Source organism: Scyliorhinus torazame, chromosome 14 (genome assembly GCF_047496885.1).
Source record: "Scyliorhinus torazame isolate Kashiwa2021f chromosome 14, sScyTor2.1, whole genome shotgun sequence".
In the NCBI taxonomy this organism is placed as follows: Eukaryota; Metazoa; Chordata; class Chondrichthyes; order Carcharhiniformes; family Scyliorhinidae; genus Scyliorhinus; species Scyliorhinus torazame.
Genome location: NC_092720.1, coordinates 44,803,308 through 44,825,117, shown reverse-complemented (window position 1 = coordinate 44,825,117; position 21,810 = coordinate 44,803,308). Strand labels below are relative to the sequence as shown.

The 21,810-nt window shown below is 48.0% G+C and overlaps 1 protein-coding gene across 1 annotated transcript; it reads right to left on the bottom strand.

The window, feature by feature from the left end:
* Positions 1 to 962: 962 nt before the first annotated feature.
* kng1 (kininogen 1) lies at positions 963 to 20,843 on the bottom strand. The gene is made up of 7 exons (XM_072474071.1): positions 20,518 to 20,843; positions 17,824 to 17,934; positions 16,743 to 16,830; positions 15,434 to 15,609; positions 12,049 to 12,162; positions 9,690 to 9,776; positions 963 to 1,277 (listed from the first exon to the last, which is right to left on the bottom strand). The coding sequence occupies exons 1-7, from the start codon at positions 20,743 to 20,745 to the stop codon at positions 1,023 to 1,025; spliced, it is 1,059 nt and encodes a 352-aa protein (XP_072330172.1). The 5' UTR covers positions 20,746 to 20,843; the 3' UTR covers positions 963 to 1,022.
* Positions 20,844 to 21,810: the final 967 nt, after the last annotated feature.

The following is a 21,810-nucleotide window of genomic DNA, read 5'->3' as shown; positions in this document are numbered from 1 at the left end:
CCAGTACGCCTACGTGGCGTACTCCGACAGCTGGCAAGATACGGTCTCCCGACGAGACCTGGCACCTGCCGGATCCCCACGCACACCCCAGCCACCAGTCCCACCCTCCCTCCCACTGGTGCACCTTACAGGAGGATCGGTCCTTCCGCCAGCCCCGTCTAGTCCTCCCCACCCACCGACGCACCCCGCAGACGCTCCCTTCCCAGGTCAACCGTTTTCCCCACTAGCGCCGTCTAGGGGTGTTGAAGCTGCCACAGAGATCGAGGCCACGCTCCCGGAGTCACAGACGCCTGAGCCTCCACCGGCGTCACCACCAAAGCTTCGACAATCACAGAGGATGACCAGGGCCCCCGATCGACTGATTGCTTCATTTTAAAGTGTACATAGTTAATTGTGAATCTGTAAATAGTTACAAAACGCTGTACGGAGGTATTACGGTACGTCCATAACTATAATTCCGACCACGTTATCATGTTGTAATATCAAGCCACCACCACCGCCGGGCTCTTTTTTTAACAGGGGGTGAATGTGGTAGTCTGTGCAGAAGTATTACGGTACCTGGTAATGCTGGAAGAGCATTAGTAGATATTGTATGTTTCCTATTGGTTAAGCTGTATGGTAGCTCCACCCTGCAAGGCGGGGTATAAGAGCCCGTGCTGCCCCAGCAGCCTTCTTTCTGTACCTGAGCTGCTGGGGGAAACATCTAGCTTATTAAAGCCTTCAGTTGGACTACAACCTCGCTTTAGTGGTCATTGATCGTGCATCAGGGCAATGTCTCCATTTTATTTTGCACAATGTGCTGCACAAAAGTCGGCTCTGCAGCCGTAGAGCAGCACATTGGTTTTCTTGCCTCAGGCGGCATTTTGTGTAAAACAGGGAAAATTCCACCCGTATTCTGAGAAAGGTGTCGAGTGGTTGGAAAGAAGGGCTGGTAAATTACAACTATAAACTTTAGTACACAATTTAATTCATTATTTTATTTTATATTAATGTAAACCAGCAATGATACAACTCATTTATCCTTAAACGTACTCTAAGTCACGATCACTGAATGCTGTTTGAGTCGGGCTGTTGCCTTCAGCTGGGGGAGATGTAGTTTGAACCTGTACCAAGGGCTTCCATAGTTTTCCTGGGCACTGTGGAATTACCAGATCACCTGCCAGCTGTTCTTCAGCAGAAGTGAGCTGATCTGATTCAGCAGTTGCTGTTGGAAGCGATTGTTTCTCTTTCTCAGAGAATGGCCCCCAACCTGCAAGTCCAAATCTCACGAATAACACCTACGGAGTGAGAGATTTAATGTTATTAACTATCTTTGGAAACAATCAATAATTATAACAGATTGAACTCTATTTCTGGTCAATTTATAAACATCATCGTTTGTTCTCAGATCCTTGACAAATGCTGTTAATAAAATATGGACCAGTGTCCCTGAAGTGGAACATTTATCTAAAGATCATGTGGCCAGATTCTCCGTTCCTGAGACTAAGAGCAGGATTTTCCGATTTTGAGGCTGTGGGCGGGATTTCCGATCGGCGACACCAAAATCGCGTTCAGTGATCGGCCATAAGATTCCCCTTTGCATGTAATCAGGGGCGGCGCCACTTTCGCGTTGCGCCGCCCTCTCAAAAATAGCGTACCCGTAGAGTACACCGCACGTCATCGGGAAGGCATCAGGATGTCACCTGAGGCTCTCCCCGATGCTCCGCCCCCGATGGGCCGAGTTCCCGACAGTGCTCCAGCCCCGATGGGACGAGTTCCCGAAAGTGGGGGGCTAGCAGCCCCTGGGCTGGATTCTCCACACCCTGACTCCGAAATCGCGGCCGGCGCGGGGGCGGAGAATCCATGTTCCCGCAAGAAATCGGGAACAGCGCCAGTTCACCGATTCTGTGGGCCCCGGAAAGCGGCGTCCTCAGAGAATCTGCCGCGCCGCTTGGAACCTACCTGGGGCCATTGCCAGAGGCCCGCTCCTCTACCTTCTGCCCCTGACCGGCCGAAGTCCCGATAGTGTGGAACTAATGTGCTCCAGCAGGTCGGAATACTCGCGTGGATGCTGCGGACACAGTCTGCAGCCCCCCTGGTCAGGGGCGGGCCGCTCAGGGGGCCTTATAGGAGGCAGGTAAATGCTTGTGCGGGGGTTGAGGGTCAGGCGCGCAGCCGATAGGGGGGTTTCTTTTTTGGGTCAAGCAACGTGGTCCGAGTCCGCCATGGAGGACGCTGGAGGCCCCTGGCGTGCGCATGCTTAGCCTCTGACCCGGAAGTGCGGGGCTCGTATCTGCAGCAAAAGCTGCAAGATCTACTCCGGGGCCCTGCAGGGCTGGGAATTCGTGTCCCACTGTTGCCAGTTTTTCTGGCGTGAGACTTTACTGTTTCGACACCGGCCAGTGGAACAGTTCCTCAACGCAGTCGGCAGCGGTCACGCGAGGCTCCCGAAAACTGTGAGCACACGGAACCGACGCCGTTGGGAAGTCAGCCCATCGGGGGCGGGCCTCAGGTGACGTCCTGAAGCCGTCCCAACGGCGTGCAGTGTACTCAGCGATTACGCCGCTTTTGAGGGGCGGAGCATCTGAAAAACGACGCTGCCCCCGATTTTGCCGTACAAACGGATTCTCCGGCTAATCGCCGAACGCGATCTCATCATCGGCAATCGGAGAATCCCGCCCTGAGTGTTGACCCCCAAGGCAGGACTTGTGGAGTTCCACGACAGCCAAACTGGATCCACACCTGGACCGATTCAGCGAAGTTGAGGGGCTAGCACGAACGGCATGTGAAGCACATGATGCAACCATCAATTCAATCAAGGAATCGTGTCGGAGTAAAACAGTGGTTTTAACTAACTATCAACTTTGCCTGCCTGCGACTGGTACATACTGAGGACAGTCCCACAGGCCAGCTACTCTTATACTCCTTCAAAGGGGCGGAGCCATGGGCGGAGCCCGTACATGCTCCAACATCCTCCAACATCTCCCCCTGTGGGTGAAGCCATACAATGGCCCACAGATAAAACCAACAGGGTTAATAACATAGAACATAACTGGTGAATTAACTGTATTAACATTCACCACATTCATCCCTGTAAAAAATAAAGTCCGGCGAGGGTGATGGGTCTCACCGCTGATTGCAAGCCAGTAACAGGCGCCGGAGTGTTTTTCCCAGGGGCTTTGTAGGGGCTTTTCCCAGAAACTTCATTGCAGAGTTAATGGAAGCCTATTTTTGACAATAAAGATGATTAATTAATTAGGATGTGGTCGGCAGACCTGACGAAAGGGCAGTCGCCGGGGTGGAGGTCAGCATTCGACGAAGAAGTGAGACCCAGCTCATTTCCGGTTCCCCATGGCACGTGTGTCAAACCCACCCTCACACCCACACCACCCCAATTACCCACCCACACACCTCCCTCACACCCACACCACCCCAACACCCACCCCCACACTTCCCTCACACCCACACCACCCCAACATCCACCCGCACACCTCCCTCACACCCACACCACCCCAACACCCACCCACACACCTCTCTCACACCCACACCACTCCAACACCCACCCCCACACCTCCCTCACACCAACACCGCCCCAACACCCACCCCTCCCTCACACCCATACCACCCCAACTCCCACCCCCACACCTCCCTCATACCCAGCCCACCCCAACACCCACCCCCACCCCTCCCTCACACCCACACCACTCCAACACCCACCCCCACACCTCCCTCACACCCATCCCACCCCAACACCCACCCCCACACCTCCCTCACACCAACACCGCCCCAACACCCACCCCTCCCTCACACCCACACCACCCCAACATCCACCCGCACACCTCCCTCATACCCAAACCACTCCAACACCCACCCCCACACCTCCCTCACACCCACACCACCCCAACACCCACCCCCACACCTCTCTCACACCCAGCCCACCCCAACACACACCCCCACACCTCCCTCACACCCACACCACTCCAACACCCACCCCCACACCTCCCTCACACCCATCCCACCCCAACACCCACCCCCACACCTCCCTCACACCAACACCGCCCCAACACTCACACCTCCCTCACACCCACACCACCCCAACACCCACCCCCAAACCTCCCTCACACCCAGCCCTCCCCAACACCCACCCCCACACCTCCTTCACACCCACACCACCCCAACACCCACCTCTCCCTCACACCCATACCACCCCAACACCCACCCCTCCCTCACACCCACACCACCAACACCCACCCCCACACCTCCCTCACACCCACACCACCCCAACACCCACCCCTCCCTCACACCCACACCACCCCAACACCCACCCCCACACCTCCCAACACCCACCCCCATACCTCCCTCACACCCAGCCCACCCCAACACCCACCCCCACACCTCCCTCACACCCAGCCCACCACAACACCCGCCCCCACACCTCCCTCGCACCCACGCCACCCCAACACCCACCCCTCCCTCACACCCACAACACCCCAACACCCACCCTCACACCTCCCTCACACCCACACCACCCCAACACCCACCCCCACACCTCCCTCACATCCACACCACCCCAACACCCACCCACCCCTCCCTCACACCCACACCACCCCAACACCCACCCCAACACCTCCCTCAAACCCACACCACCCCAACACCTACCCCCTCCCCTCCCTCACACCCACACCACCCCAACACCCACCCACCCCTCCCTCACACCCACACCACCCCAACACCCACCCCAACAGCTCCCTCACACCCACACCACCCCAACACCTACCCCCACACCTCCCTCACACCCACACCACCCCAACACCCACCCACCCCTCACATCCAGCCCACCCCAACCCCTCCCTCACACCCACACTGCCCCAACACCCACCCCCACACCTCCCTCACACCCCGCCCTCCCTCACACCCACACCACCCCAACAACCACCCCCACACCACCCTCACACCCACACCACTCCAACACCCACCCCCACACCTTCCTCACACCCACACCGCCCCAACACCCACCACCACACCTCCCTCACACCACCCCAACACCCACCCCTCCCTCACACCCTCATCACCCCAACACCCACTCCCACACCACCCCAACACCCACACCTCCCTCACATCCACACCACCGCAACACCCACCCCCACACCTCCCTCACACCCACACCACCCCAACACCCACCCCTCCCTCACACCCACACCTAACCCAACACCCACCCCCACACCTCCCTCACACCCACACCACCCCAACACCCATCCCCACACCTCCCTCACACCCACACCACCCCAACACCCACACCTCCCTCACACCACACCACTCCAACATCCACCCGCCCCTCCCTCACACCTACACCACCCCAACACCCACCCCACACCTCCCTCAGACCCACCCCACTCCAACACCCACCCCTCCCTCACACCCACACCACCCCAGCACTCACCCTTACCTCACACCCACATCACCCTAACACCCACCCTTCCCTCACACACACACCACCCCAACACCCACCCCCACACCTCACTCACACCCAAACCACCCCAACACCCACCCCCACACCACCCTCACACCCACACCACCCCAACACCCACCCCATCACCTCCCTCACACCAACACCACCCCAACACCCACCCCTCCCTCACACCCACACCACCCCAACACCCACCCCACACCTCCGTCACACCCACACCACCCCAACACCCACCCCCACACCTCCCTCACACCCACCCCACCCCAACACCCACCCCTCCCTCACACCCACACCACCCCAACACCCACCCCAACACCTCCCTCACCCCACCCCACACCTCACTCACACCCCATCCCCATCCCCACGACACCCTCCCACCCCTGTCCCTACCCCCCTCCCAAAAACACCCTCTCCCCATCACGCCCCCTCCAGCCCCGGCCATGATGCAATCCTACATCTTGTCTTGTGTATTTTAGGAGTTGCTGCCTCCAACACCCTCCCCCACCCCAGAGATACTCATCTCGGCTGGGCATGTTAGTGAAGAGGCTCCTGGTGCGCACCACAGTGGAAGTAGGAACTCCTGAGGTGGCGGACGGTTGGAGGGCATGCCGACCCCAGGGACTAGCTGCCATCCAGATGGGTTTCAGGTTTCTGGAATGGACAGTCCCATCGATTGTGGAGATGCAGACGCAGAGCCAGGGACTGCATGAGGGATTGTTGGCGCGCATCCAGCACCTACCAGGTGCACTTGGAGGAGTCCAACCACGTACAGCAGCAGGAGGTGTGCTGGCAATGCATGCCACCCAGGCCAACACTGCACTGGTGGCATTCACAATGGAGGCCTTTCGGCGAGGGTTTTGACCATGGATCAACATGTCCAAGGCCTATGCCACACTGTGCAAGTGGTGGCCAGGACAGGGTTACCCTCTCACAGGCAGCTTTATGGCTGATGGCATTCTGCAGAACCAGAGGCCAAGGCGGGTGGTCAGTGGGATGTGCAGCAAGCTTACCAGATGAATGACTGGATTGGGAAGGTTCTCCTTTGAGGACAGACCAGGCTTCTATCCACTGTAGTTTAGAAGAGTAAGAGGAAACTTGATTGAAACATATAAGGCTGGATTCTCATTTAAGAGACTGAGGGTGGATTCTCTATTTGAGAGGCTAAGTACTGATGCTAGGACTGAATTGGGAGTTTGGGAGTGTCCGCCGATCCCGAGTGTTCACCAGTCTCGGAGCCATTCAGGACATGCTAATGTGCCAGCACCCTCGCCATGTAAAACAAGTGGAATTCCAATTCACCGGCATCGGATTTGATGGGGTAGGGATTGGCACTCGAGAGCTGCACAACCTGGAGCTGCATATACACATCCCACTCCCCACACACTCCCATTGCAGCCAAGAGAAGGTGGCAGAGGCGGTGAGCGCCCTGGGCCCCAACACGAGGACCGGCCAGCAGTAGCAAAAGAAGCTGCATGACTTCCTCAGGGCGGCCTGGGTGAGTCACCACCTCTGTGCTCCTGGCATCACCCTACCCCACAACCCACACCCCACGCGGCCCTACCAGGCAGACATCAGGTGGAGGTAGAAATCACTGAGAGGGCCGACATCAGAGTGTGACCCAACCCCAGGGACTAGCTGCCATCCAAATGGGTCTCGGGCCTCTGGAAAGGGCATTCCCATCAATGCTGGACATTCAGGCGCAGAGTCGGGGCTACATGAGGGGGTGTCAATAACCTTCCAACGTCTGCAGGTGCAGTTGAAGGAGGTGCTGCCAACAATGCATGCCACGTAGGCCAACACCGCACAGGTTGTCACAGTGGAAGCCTTTGTTGCGAGGGTCACACCCATGGGTCAAGATGTCCAAGACCTGGGGCACGCTGTGCAGGCAGTGGCTGAGGTGCAGGACAAGGCAACCCAGTCACAGGCAGCCATGTAGCCGGACCACGTCGATATTGCTGCGGTGCTCCAGAGTGTGGCCCAGTCACAACAGGTCATGGCTGAGGCTGCCGAGAGCATTGGCTGGTTGCCAGCTCACCTGAGCCAGTCACAGAATGACGTGGCACAGTCCCAGAGGGACATGGCCCAGTCTCTGTGTTCCACGGCCATGGGCATTGAGACCCTGGTCGAGGCGAGAGCGGACCTCCAGGATTGGCAGCGCCAGGTGACAGCTGAGCCCCCGGAGCTTGCTCCTTCCGCACCCCAATCCCAAGGAGTAGCCCAGGAGCCATTGGGCACCCAGAGGGAGGAGGAAGTGAAGCGACCCGTTCTGATGATACCCATAGGGGAGGTCCTAGAACACCGCAGCGCCTCTGAATCCCCCCACCTGTCCTGGGCACAGCAGATGGGCAGCGGGCGGTACAGGATGGCACTTCATCACCTGCGATACCCAGAAGACGGGTATTTCCTGGCATAAAACGCCACCATTTTCTAACCAGCGTGGGGACATAGTCTCTAAATCAGAGAATCCAGCCCAGGATTTCCCATTGAAGTCAGAAATTAGAAGATTTTTTTCTCTGAGAGTCATGAGTGTTTGAAACTGGCTTACTCAAAAGGCAGTGGCGGCAGAGTTAGATAGATAGTTGTTGAAGAAGCATGGGGAAAGGTTATTGTGGGTAGGTGGCAATGTGAAGTTGAAGTTACAATCAGATCAGTCATGATAATATTGAATGGCGAAACAGGTTTGAGGGGCCAAGTGGCCTACTCCTGCTCCTAATTCATATGTTCATAAGTCAGTGTCCTAGGCCCAACCATCTTCAACTACCTAATCAATGACCTTTATTCAATCATAAGGTCAGAAGTAAGGATGTTCGCTGATGATTGCACAATATTAAGCACCATTCATGACTCCTCAAATGCTGAAGCAGTCATGTCCAAATGCAGCTGGACAATATCCAGGCTTGGGCTGACAAGTGGTAAGGAACATTCATGCCACGCAACTGCCAGGCAATGGCCAACTCCAACAAGAGATAATCAAAACATTGGCCCTTGACGTTCAATGGATTTACCTCACTGAATCCCCCACTATCAAGATGCTGGGGGTTACCATTGACCAGAAGCTGAACTGGACTAGCCATATAAACATTGTGGCTACAAGGGAAGGTCAGAGGCTAGGATTCCTACGGTGAGTAACTCACCTCCTGACTCCACAATGCCAGTCCACCATCTACAAGGGACAAGGCAGGAGTGTAATGGAACACTCTCCATTTGCCTGGATGAGTGTAGCTCAAGAAGCTTGACACCATCCAGGACAGAGAAACCCACTTGATTGGTATTCCTTCCACAAACATTCACTCCCTCCACGACCGACGAACTGTAAAAACAGTGTGTGCCATATACAAGTTGCACTGCAGGAACTCGCCAAGGCTCCTTAGGCAGCACCTTCCCAACCCATAACGACTGCCAACTGGAAGGACAAGGGTAACAGCTACTTTGGAATACCACCACCTGGAGGTTCCTCTCCAAATCACTCTTTATCCTGACCTGGAAATATATCGCTGTTTCTTCACTGTATCCGGGTCAAAATCCTGGAACTCCTTCCCTAATAGCACCTTGGGTGTACCCACACCTCAGGAATGCAGGGTTTCAAGAAGTCAGCTCACCAAGTTGTTATTGACCAGACAGCTCTGAATCCACAGCAAACACTGACCATTTCCTAATGCTTTTTTTTTCTAATATTGGAATAAGGCTTTTGGTAGTTGCAGCCACAAAACTAACCTCATATTTGTTCAAATAAACCATTACTTTGAGCTTTAATTATAAATAAAAATAAATAAAAATAAAAAAATATAGAAAGTGAAATTTCAAAATTGGCAAAAAAAACCTTTGAAATATCTTGGCGACGAGTCAGTGGAACGATGCTATATTATGATATAATAAGGCTATTAGAGATGTGGCTTTAGCTGTGACATTTTAGGAAGCTGAACATTCCTGGTAACAAAACATTCAGGAGGAGGGGTAGAGTGGGATAAAAGAGAGGGATAGAGATGTTAATCCAGTCCAAATATAAGATTTGAATATAGGGATTAAATAAAGCCTCGGTGCTGTGAAAAATGTGACTCGTCACCTTGCATTTTCGAGTCACCAGAAGTGGAACCAATCTGTTTCTGACTAGCTTGCAAATTCAGTAAACTTAATCAGTTAACTTAAAACAGTCATAAATGATTATTTTTTTCAAATACGGACAACAAATGAAATTCAACCAGAGATATATATACATCCAGGAAAAGATTAATTTTAGGATTACCGATTTAGATGGAGTAGTGTCACAGGTCACATCTACATGGGTATAATTCATCCAAACCTGTGTGTGCATAGTTGAGTGACAGAAGAGCTGGGGAAAAAATAAATGATTCATTTTAAAAAGTGTGACCACATAACAGGGAATAATTTATTTTCCTTAGGTAGTGGACTAGTTCCACTTTTAATGTAACGTTCCTTTAGGCATTACTTTAACTAACGTGTTAACTTGGAAATGTCAGCTCTATGCATGTTGCAAGGTAAAATTAACCCCCTTAAAATTAATCTGCTAGAAAACTTGTGTGGTGAAATGATGCTGTACATTTATACAATACAAACACTCTACATTCATATCAGATTATTTTATCCATTATTTTACTTGCAGAAATACGTGCAGGTTAGGTGGATTGGCCATGCTAAATTACCCGTAGTGTCCATAAGGGTTGGGAGGGGTTATTGGGTTGCGGGGATAAGGTGGAAGTGAGGGATTAATGTGGGTCGGTGCAGACTCGATGGGCCGAATGGCCTCCTTCTGCACTGTATGTTCTATGTAATCTATGTAAATGCCCCATGTATTTTAGCAATCAGAGCCATGCCACTCAAATTTGTAAAGGATAAGTGTATTCATATGACATATACTTGATCCCTCAGCTTTGAATTGTCCATCCAGAAAATAAGCTTTCTTATCATGATTGAAATTTGGCCTTGGCAGTGATCATTTTCACTTTTTAAGTGGATTTTCCTCTACTTTACCACCGAACATTAGGCTGTTCAGTTGAGGAAAACCACTGTAAATAGGGAAAGGCGGCTTACAGCCACATCCTTGGCCAAATTAGTTTTTTGCTGTCCTCTACTGGTCACTCTGTTACCGCCTCACCCTAATAGGCGACACGGTAACACTGTGGTTAGCACAGTTGCTTCACAGCTCCAGGGTCCCAGGTTCAATTCCCGGCTTGAGTCACTATCTGTGTGGAGTCTGTACATTCTCCCCGTGTCTGCGTGGGTTTCCTCCGGGTGCTCCGGTTTCCTCCCACAGTCCAAAGACGTGCAGGTTAGGTGGATTGGCCATGTTAAATTGCCCCTTAGTGTCCAAAAGGTTAGGTCGGGTTACTGGGTTTATGGGCTTAGGGTGGAGGCGTGGGCTTAAGTAGGGTGCTCTTTCCAAGGGCCGGTGCAGACTCGATGGGCCGGATGGCCTCGTTCTGCTCTGTGAATTCTATGATTCTATCAAGATTTTAGAGAACGTGAAGAAAAGATTTGTAAAAGTGGATCCAGCATAAGGGACTTTGGGTAGACGGAGAAACTATGGCTAATGTTTGGAGAAGAGGTTGAGAGCAGATTTGAAAGAAGTGCTCAAAATCAGGATAGATAGAAAAGAAATGATCCCTTTGTTAGCGCTGTCGAGAACCAGAGTCACAGAAATATTTTCCAAAAGAATCAAGGAAAACATGAGCTAATAATAGATAAGCGCCAGAAGGTAAAATATTTTCAGAGTTATGGGGAATATGCAGGGGATGCCATTCATGGATTCATGAGCCAAATGGTCTCCTTCTGTGCAGTAAACATCCTATGATACTCACATCCCCCTCATCTCACAATCTTTCTTAATTTACATGTATCACATGATTTAAGAATGCACCTCCTGCTTTCCCCTACCCCCTTGGGTCTTTCTCCCGCCAGATACCCAAGAGCTGCAACCTGACCAGCCACTGGTGAGAAAGAAAGAGGTGGAAGTGCAGGAAGACAGTGATGGAGATAAGAACTGTTGCCCTCTCTCAAACTCACAGCTATCAGCTCAGACACTGAGACTGCAGCTACTTTAGCAAATAGCCGAAAGGTCAGCACACAAGGCATGCCTGGCCTGCAGTCAGATTAGTGACCAATATTACAGCCTTGACAAGTGAGAAGGAGCTGCCTAGAATGTAGTGGCAAATGTAAAGTGTGGAGTTGATAACTGATGCACTATCAATTACCACAAAGACGAGAATAGTGGAACAATCGAGGCTTTGGTGAGCAAAGATGTGGTGCCTCCTGTAGCTGGAACCAGAATGGCTGCAGCATCGGAGAGCATACACTTTTATACGCCCCCTGCTGGGCGGAGCCAGCAGGCAGGGATTTACCGTTGTGCCCTTAATATACGGGCAGTTCCGTAATACATATAAATGCCACTAGTGGTGACTACCACAATAACCAGGAATGAAGATGGAGGAAAGAGGGCTGTGAAGGTTCAACAGGTTGTGGTGGCAGTAATTTTAAGTTTTTGTTTTTCCCTTTGGCCTAAGAATACCTTAGATGGTGGAGATTTAACTGCTGCCACACAACAAACACTAACAATTCTGACATTTCAAACTTATGCCATTACTCACTTTTATGCCAGCAGCTTTTACATTGCATTCATCAGGAATATTATCAGAATCTTCCTTGCTGCATTCGCTTTCCTTCATTGAGAAGGCAAATTTGTATTTCATTCCAGCCACCACCTGAGAATAAATTTTACATCATCAGTGCAGAATTTCTGTGAAAAACATCACACAATTATCATTAGAATCGTTTTGTCTCAGTGTTTAATTTTTTGCAGCTCTTTAAAAATATGTTTTACTGTGGATAACGCAGCCAGAAAACCATTTTAGATACAGCAGGCAAATTGAGGCACAGTGACATCTTTTAGAACATAAAATGAAAAGGGCTTTAAAGAATATTGGACAGAATTCTCCGTCCCGCCACACCTGTTTTCTGGTGCTGCGCACCCCCACTGGCAGCACGGCCATTGGAGTTTCCCATTGTGGACACCCCCACGCCGTTGGGAAATCCGTGGGCACGAGTGCACTGCCAGCAATGTCGCCGAAGGAGAATCCAGCCTATTATCATTTTATCATTATTCAAGACAAGATTGAGAGGGAGATGATCCAGGCCTCTGAATAACAAAGGGGTGAACGTCCTATTAAACCACTGGGCAGAATCAGCTAGTGGTAAATCACATCACCTGATTTATGTTTCCAAATGTCTATGCACATGTGCACACATTGCAATTGGCCAATTGTCCCCATATGTTATACATGATAGAAACCTAATCGGTAGTTGTGATTGGACATAAATGATGAAGGAGTCATCAACAATGCTATCAAGCGGCACTTACTCAGCAATAACCTGTTCACGGATGCTCAGTTTGGGTTCCGCCAGGTCACTCAGTTCCTGACCTCATTACAGTCTTGGTTCAAACATGGACAAAAGAGCTGAATGCCAGAGGTGAGGTGAGAGTGACTGTTCTTGACATCAAGGCAGCATTTGACCAAGTATGATATCAAGGAGCCCTAGATAAACTGGAGTCAATTGGAATCAGGGGAAAACTCTCCGCTGGTTGGCGTCATACCTGGCACAAAGGAAGATGGTTGTGGTGCTTGGAGGTCAATCATCTCAGCTCCAGGACATCACTCAGGAGTTCCTCAGTGTCATGTCCTAGGCCCAACCATCTTCAGCTGCTTCATCAAAGACCTCCCTTCCATAATAAGGTCAGAAGTGCCACTCATCGGATAATGAAGCAGTCCATGTCCAAATGCAGCAAGCCCTGGACAATATCAGACTTGGCCTGACAAGTGGCAAGTTACATTTACGCCACACAAGTGCCAGGCAATGACCATCTCCGACAAGAGAGGATCTAACCACCACCCCTTGACATATAATGGCATTACCATCGCTGGATCCCCCACCATCAACAACCTGAGAGTTACAATTGATCAGAAACTGAACTGGTCTAGCCATATTAATACTGTGGCTGCCAGGGCAGGTCAAAGGCTAGGAATCCCACGGTGAGTAACTCACCTCCTGAGCCCTAAAGCCTCTCCACCATCGACAAGGCACAACTCAGAAATGTAATGGAATACTCTCCACTTGCCTGGATGAGAGCAGCTCCAAAAACACTCAAGAAGCTCAATACCATCCAGGACAAAGCAGCCTGCTTGATTGCACCTCCTTCCACATTAAAACCCTCCACCCCCGACGAACAGTGGCAGCCATGTGTACCATCTACAAGTTGCACTGCAGTATCTCACCAAGGTTCCTTATACAGCACCTTCCAAATCCACAATGACTACCATCTAGAAGGTCAAGAGCAGCAGATACCTGGGAACCCCACCACCTGGAGCTTCCCCTCTAAGTCACTCACCTGACTTGGAAATATATCGCTGTTCCTTCACTGGGGCAACAGCCTAAAATCCCCTCCCTAACAGCACAGTGGATACACCTACACCTGAAGGACTGCAGCAGTTCAAGAAGGCAACACACCACCACCTTCTGAAGGGCAGCTAGGGATGGGCAATAAATGCTTGACTAACCAGTGATCCCCATATCCCATAAATTAATTTTTGAAAAAGCCCAATCCTTAGTTGGTTCCTGAATGTACAGCTCCAGAAAACCATCTCATACACACTCCTCCACAGCAATGGATTTAGTTAACCCAGTCTATATGTAGATTGAAGTTACCCTTCCTTAATGTATTACCCATGTTACATTTCCTGAGTTACAACATGCCCAACATTACCACTACATTTGTGGCCTATAAACCATTCACACCAATGTTTGCTGTTCCTTGCTGTTTATTAGCTCTGAAGAAACTATTTCTACATCACGATCATTTAACCTATGATCCTCTCTCTCCAATGCACTGATCTTGTCCCTTATTAACAGTACTACCCCACCTCCTTTTCAGACCTCCTATCCTTCCTCAATGACCTATAGCCCTGAATATTCAGTTCCCGGATCTAATTTTCCTATAAACACATCTCCGTAAAGGCAATTAAATCATACCCATGTATCTCCATTTGCACCTTCAAACCATCTACCTTGTTGCAAATGCTGTGTGCATTCAGATAGAGTTGCCTTAATGCTGTCTTATTAACATTATTCTGCATTCTGATATTATTTGATGCTTGCCTTCATTTAATTTCCTCCTCCTGCTTTTCTACTTCCTGTTCCTGATTTTGCTTCCCTCCAACCTGAGCTTGCTCTTGTGTTCCATCCTCCTGCCAATCTAGCTTAAACCCTCCTGTCCGAAACAGGAAAACAAAATCAAGAAAATAGAATAATGGTAAACAGGATGAATTCTTAAAAGTAAAATTGCATTTTAGGAACTTATTTTAATGGCTTCGTGTCAATAAGATCGGAATAAAGCTATTGTGACATCAAGTAGTTCTATCAATGTAATATTATTTTTGACTCAGGATAAGAATGAGCTGAAGTATCACAAAGACTTTCAGCTGAAAGAGAAAAATGGCCAAGCAATATAAGGATTTAGGAAATGCTTGCTAAATATTTGGTTTAAAATGGAATTAAAGGTCACATGGTAAATAGACAGGTTCTGTGCTGACAGGACATTAGGAATTTAACCTGCAGAAAATAATTTGTCAGGATTGTACAGCACATCACATTTAAGACAAAACATCTCAATTTTCACATGATTGAATTTAGAGGTCAGAGAAAATTTTCCGAACTTTCACTCCAAATGTGAAATGCGGTTGCTGGAGTTCGTGAAATGGAAGTTGCATAGTTCTGTGGAAGAAAAACCTTGCTGGGCATTTCTATTATCCCATCATTTATTCACATGTTTAGTTTATACCTGACTAAAATAGAGACTCAGATGAGATCTGCCCTCTCAGCCGGGGACAAAGAAGATCGATCAGATAATCAGAAGCAGACAACCCAGAAATACAAAAGAAAATGACTAATCATCAATGTGTTTACAGTGAAAGATCTAACCTGACGGGAAAAGCTGAATACGTTGTCTTGCTGAAAGTAATTTGTATAGTTGCTCTCGGCGTTATACTTTACAATAGCATGCTTAATTGTCTGATTTAATTCCGGATGGTTAGTTGGCAGGTCCATTGCACATCCAAGACACGGTGCAATTTCTGGTTCAATTGGTGAATGGTGATCTGGGAAGCAATGTCACCGACAATTAGTGCGCAGCTAAACAGCTGAAATAATTTACATTGCAAACAACAATTAATCTGCATTATAGAATCACAGAAGGTTATTGAGTCTATCACACCTGTTCCGGTTTCCTGAAAGAGCTCTTCATTTCTTCTTATTCCTCTGCCCTTTCTCCACAAACATTTCAATGTTACTTTTTAAATTAATTTTACCAACTTCCTTTTTAAACCCTATTATTGATTTATTTCCATCACTTTTTCTTGTACGCCATTCCATATTTTTATAATATAAATTTAAAGTGCCCAATTCTCTTCCTTTTCCAATTAAGGGGCAATTTAAGCATGGCCAATCCACCTACCCTGCACATTTTTAGGTTGTGGGGGTGAGACCCATGCACACACAGGAAGAATTTGTAAACTCCGCACGGACAGTGACCCGGGGCCGGGATCGAACCCAGGTCCTCCGTACAGTGAGGCACCAGTGCTAACCACTGTGCCACCATGCCACCCTACCATTCCAGATTTTAAGCTAAACTTTCAATTAGAAAATGTCTCCAGGGACTCATCCTTTGTTTGTTCTTTGACATATACAGATGAAGGTTTATCCCATATGTTCCATTTGTATTGTATGATTAGGAGAACTAGCTTGGCTCAATTTGTAGAATTCTCTCCGCTGAGTTAGGAGGTCCTGGACTAAATTCCCTGCAAGACTTCAGCACAAAGGGATCCAGTTTCCACCAGTTTCCACGAGATGTAAAGCAGAATCTGAGTAACATTGTTTGGGCCAACACAAAAGATCGACAAATCTTAAGTGTGAATTACATTCAAAACTAAAAATGTTTATATTTTCTGTGCTCTTTTACATTGTTCAAGATTCAATTCACACGAGATAGGTCCTTTCCATAAAACTGATCACACCTCCCAAGTTGCAATTGTGAGATTCCACCAGTTATGCTGGTTTGGGGAGCAATTTCATAATACATTAATTTTCTCAGGAATATAGGCAACGATTGGTACTTCTGAAGGTTTTTCCAGATCAAAAATTATTCCATTTATTAAGGAGCTGATTAATGTACACCAATTAAACCATTAAGTGGTTTCATTTTTTAATCTGACCTGATATTACTGCCTCATACCTGAATATATGGTGCAATTGTGTTCCGTCACTTCAGCTCTTCTATGGGTTTTATGGATGTACACATTCGACTGACAATAACCTGTAGACTAAAATATCCGAATTAGGAAAAGACTGCAATTTACATATAAAAAATCATCCAAACATCAAAGTTATCAGTTTAATTAAAATCTTAAATATTGCAGTAAATGACTGGGTCTGAATGCATTCAGATGAACAATTCTAGGTGTCCACATGTCACTGTCTCGGATCTTTTAGGAGCTGCCAGTGGCCATTTGACTCACCAGCCGACTGATCAGTGAATACACAAATCCAGAGCCCAATACAATGGCAATAGCTAAATGGCTGGACTGGGCAAGCATAAGGCTGTCACTTCTCAGGACTGCAGCCGGTCTCAAGCATATAGCCTTTCCCCTTTCATTGTACAATTAACATCTAAAGGGTGACACCAAACAGTCCAGGTACCAAAAAAATGTCTTGCATTCATATAGTGCCTTTCACAACCCCAGATGTCCCAAAGCACTTTACAGCTAATGAAGTACTTCTGAAGAATAGTCTCTGTTGTGGTATAGGAAATGGAAATTAGGTAATCCAGCTAATTGCAGCTCCTTCCCAGGACCCATAAACTACTCTCCTGTTGAAAACAGGTCCACTTTTCAAGCCTTGCTTCGTACTTATATTTCCCCACTCCAGGCGCTATCCAAGTACATCTGTGCTTCACCATCTCAAATAATCTTTCATTAGGGCCAGGAATTTTCTCAGAGATGCTTGCCCAACAGCTCACCAAATGCCTCCCCCCCGCTCCCCCCCCCCCCCCCCCCCATCCCGCCAACCACCACCACACAATTGTAACTTTGCCCGAAATGCAAGAAAAACTGTTGATGTGAAGAAATTGGGTTCCTGCTACACTTCAGTGAAGACACTGCAATGGACCTAAAACAAGCTCTGAAGAAATTCCCAGCCTAAAGAAGCCTCCAGAGACTCTACTGACTGTGATGTGAAAACAATGTTGGGAAAGTTGTTGGAAATGTTTGCCATTTGTAGTGAAGGGGGCTTTCAGAATTGATAATCAGAAAGCTTACAGCTTTTCCAGATGCACCATAACCACATTCTTTCCAGCATTTTCCATTTCCAACAGGGCAATCTGTTTCTTGGATAGAAAACTCAACAAAATATCGTCTTCCGAGGAGTCCCTGTGAATAAGAGATTTATGTCAGACAAGTATTCTTGATTCTCAAACCGAAACATTGAAATGGAATTCAGGTAAAACTTGTTTGTAACGTTGGGTGTAATTTTATGCTGATGGAATTTATGGTCCCCCTGAAGACAATGGATATTTGAATAGCTCAGCACATTTAATCACCCCACCCCCACAATACTGAGGCCCTAAAATTCCACCTTGTTTAATCAGGATTCTACAATTTTCTGTGTTACTTCTTGAGCGGTTTTAAATTGATACAATGGCTAATATTCTAAATGTTAAATTGCTGTACGCTGCAAAATAATTGTTGAACCAACAGAAGTCATGCACCAAATTGTATTGTTTCTTGTGTAAAGGAGTAAAGTGTGAGGAATTTCAAGTGCAAAGTTTATAAGTTTGTTATGTTTTGACAGTGTCTGTTTAAGGCAAAATGGAGTAGTTTAAGGGAGTCATGTGACCTTCTCAAAATCCTGTTGATGACTGGGTTGATTGGTGATTCACTTTTCCTTGGAGATTGACTTTGAGAGGAGAACAGACCATTGTAGGAATCTCACAGGCAGGTCAAAAATTTGAAAGAGAGAGCAGAGAGATAGAGGCAGAATTCAATTAGGAGTTTGTGCAAAGATTGTGAGGATTTAAACAAGGCTGGAAGCTTCAACTAGCTTTGGCTTGTGGGAGGAATGTCTAATGTAACTCGCACTGTGAAAGTCAGGTCAGGGATCAGAATTTATCTGGCTGGAAAAGAAAAAAGGAAGCAAGCCAACGTGAGCTGAGAATAGCTTCTGATTGGTTCCTGGAGAATGAAGTGTCCAACTAAGGACAAAATTATGGGGAGAAATTTTTAATCATTTTAAAAGTTAAGTATGGAAACGTGTTTAGAGTCTAAGTTGTTTAGAAAAATAGTGCTTAGTCAATATTACATTTAGTTTGTTTGTTTGTTACAATAAAAGTCTTAAAACTCAAAATCTTGTTATGTGATCCTTTCAGTCAGCCACTGGAAATTTGAATAGCTACCTCGTGGCGCTGAGGACCCGGTTTTGATCCGGGGCCCGGGTCACTGTCCATGAGGTGTTTGCACACTCTCCCCCTGTTTGCATAGGTCTCACCCCCACAAACCAAAGATGTGCAGGATAGGTGAATTGGGCACGCTAAATTACCCCTTAATTGGGGAAAAAAACAAATTGGACACTTTGAATTTAAAAAAAATAAAACATTTCGGGCGCGATTCAACCAGAATCTTTCTAAGTGTTATTTTGGGCAAGTTTGGTGTCAGCTTTTTGGGTGAGGTCGGGTGAGATTGGGTGAAGTTAAATAGGAGACCCTTTATTGTTAAATTATGAGCCCTAACTCTAGTCTCTCCCACAAAGAGAAAAATTAGAGTAATCAATTTCAGCATCTATGACTGCTTTCATAAAGTTAATCATTGTTGCCATCTGATGCGGAGCCATCATGCAGCGAGCAGCAAAAGGCCACTTTTTCACCAGGTGTTCATAGTTCAGTTACATTTTAAGCCAGCTGCCTTGGCTTGCTAGAGATCGGGGCCCTTTAAAAATGGTCCCCGACCTCCAAGGGGCTGTCCTGCCCCGCCTTTTTAAGTCCTGAACATCTCATTCCCAACGGGAATCTCCCCAAGCTCCAAACAAATGGCCAAGGCTGGAATTCTCTGTTCGGGAGTCTATGTACACACGCCAGCGGAGAATCAGGACTGGTTCCCATTGATGTTAGGAGCCATTTGACATGCCATTTCATTGTACTTAGAATTTCTTTTCCAAAATTGGGTTTTCCTTGCCATTCCATGGCATGCCGGGATCCACGCTGCAACTGAGAGGGGGGGGAGAACCTAGTTCTCGGACAGATCCTGCACCTCTGGAGGTGCTCCAATCTCCATTAGCTTCTGCAGCAATGCCCCCCCCCCACCCCCTACCACAGATTGCAGGCAGGGAACCATCCCACCCTAATCACTGGCAAGGCCCCTCTTCTCAGAACCCCCTTCAGCCTCCAGGCCCCGCATTCAACCCCACTCATCCCCCCTTTAACTCCCAGACCCGTCCTTCATCTGCACGGACTCCCCACCTCATCCCTCGAGACGCCCCCCCCAGCCTCCCCATTCTCCCTATTCAGGCCCCGCTTCATGCTATCGTTAACCTGAGGAATACAGTGGTAAGTAGGGATAGAGCAGGTTGATCGAGGGAGTGGCCATGGGTAGGGTTGTCTTTCGGAGGGTCAATGTGGACTCAATGGGCCAAATGGCATCCTTCTGCACTGTAGGGATTTCCTCCCACAAGTCCCGAAGGACATGCTTGCTAGGTGAATTGGACATTCTGTTCTCCCTCAGTGTATCCGAACAGGTGCCGGAATGTGGCGACTGGGGATTTTCACAGTAACTTCATTGCAGTGTTAATGTAAACCTACTTGTGACACCAATAAAGATTATTATTATACCGTGGATAGACACAGGGCACAAATTATATTAAAAAGAGACAGAAAATGTATTACAATATCATAAAGCAAAGTAAAGCCATAATATGATTTGCATACAAACATTGCACAAGATCAGAATGAAAGAATTGCTCACCTGTGCTTCAGCGTCAATGACTCTGTGAAGAGTATATTGATGGCCACCTTTCAGCTCAGCATTGAATTTACTAAGGGTGAGATCCACAGCACCGAAAACTTCTGGATTATTGCAACTAATGGGATATGTTGAAGTATCATCAGTTAATTCAGGTTCAATTACAGGTTCCGATTCTGCATCCACAAATATCAGCTGAATGGTGAAGAGTGCGATGCATAGCAGCTTCATCCTGGTTAATAGATGTACAGACTACACTGCCTCCAAACAGGTATCAGCACTAAAGTGAGATCAGGGTGTCTGCTTTATGTCTGTCATTCATGTCAATAGGAAGTCTGGCAAAGCTACCCTTCCAGGAAATACCTGAATGTGCTTGTGCAACATTTGTTCTACCATATTTAAACAAATTAACAGAACTGTAGTAAGAAATGGCCTTGCCCTCAAGATAAGAAAACAAATATTTCAAAATCTATGCCATGCTGCCTCCTCATTCTCCTTCCGCCCACACACAATGTCACCAAGTTTGCCCACTGGCAGACAGAAGTAATGGCAATAACATTTATTGTGTGCATTGCTGGGCTCACGTGTATTGCTGGGCACACGTCGTGCATTGCTGGGCACACGTGCATTGCTGGGCACACGTGCATTGCTGGGCACACGTGCATTGCTGGGCACACATGCATTGCTGGGCACATGTGCATTGCTGGGCACACGTGTATATTTAATTGCGAAATGTCATCACATTTCTTTGAAAAGACTGAAGTTTTTTAAGTTGCGAATTAGCATAATGAACAGACTATCACACTGAACATTGTTATGTGAATTGGTCATCACACTGACAATATTCAGATGTCTATGAAATAAAAACATAACAAAAAATTCATTTCTTGCTTCTATAATCTACAGGTATGAAGTAGCCACAGCAGCAAACAATAGGGCATGATAATATGGAAGTCTGAGTTGACAAATGTTTGGTAACATTCTCACCTCCTTTATCAATTCAGTGTCTAAAAGAATTGTAGCATAGTGGTTAAGTCATAGACTATTAAAAGTAAAGTCACCATTGTCCCAGATGACCATAGACTGCTTTACCCTTGTAGGGGGGGAGCTGACTGGTGGTGATTTAACCTGAGGATCACCACACCTTAGGCAAGGGGCAAGGTTGAGAAGGCGCGGCCTTCAAGAATAACCTCAGGCAGTACGGGAATTGAACCCACGCTGCTGGCCTTGCTGTGTCACAAACCAGCTGTCCCACCAACTCAACTGAACTACAAATTAATTTAGTGAGAGAGGATA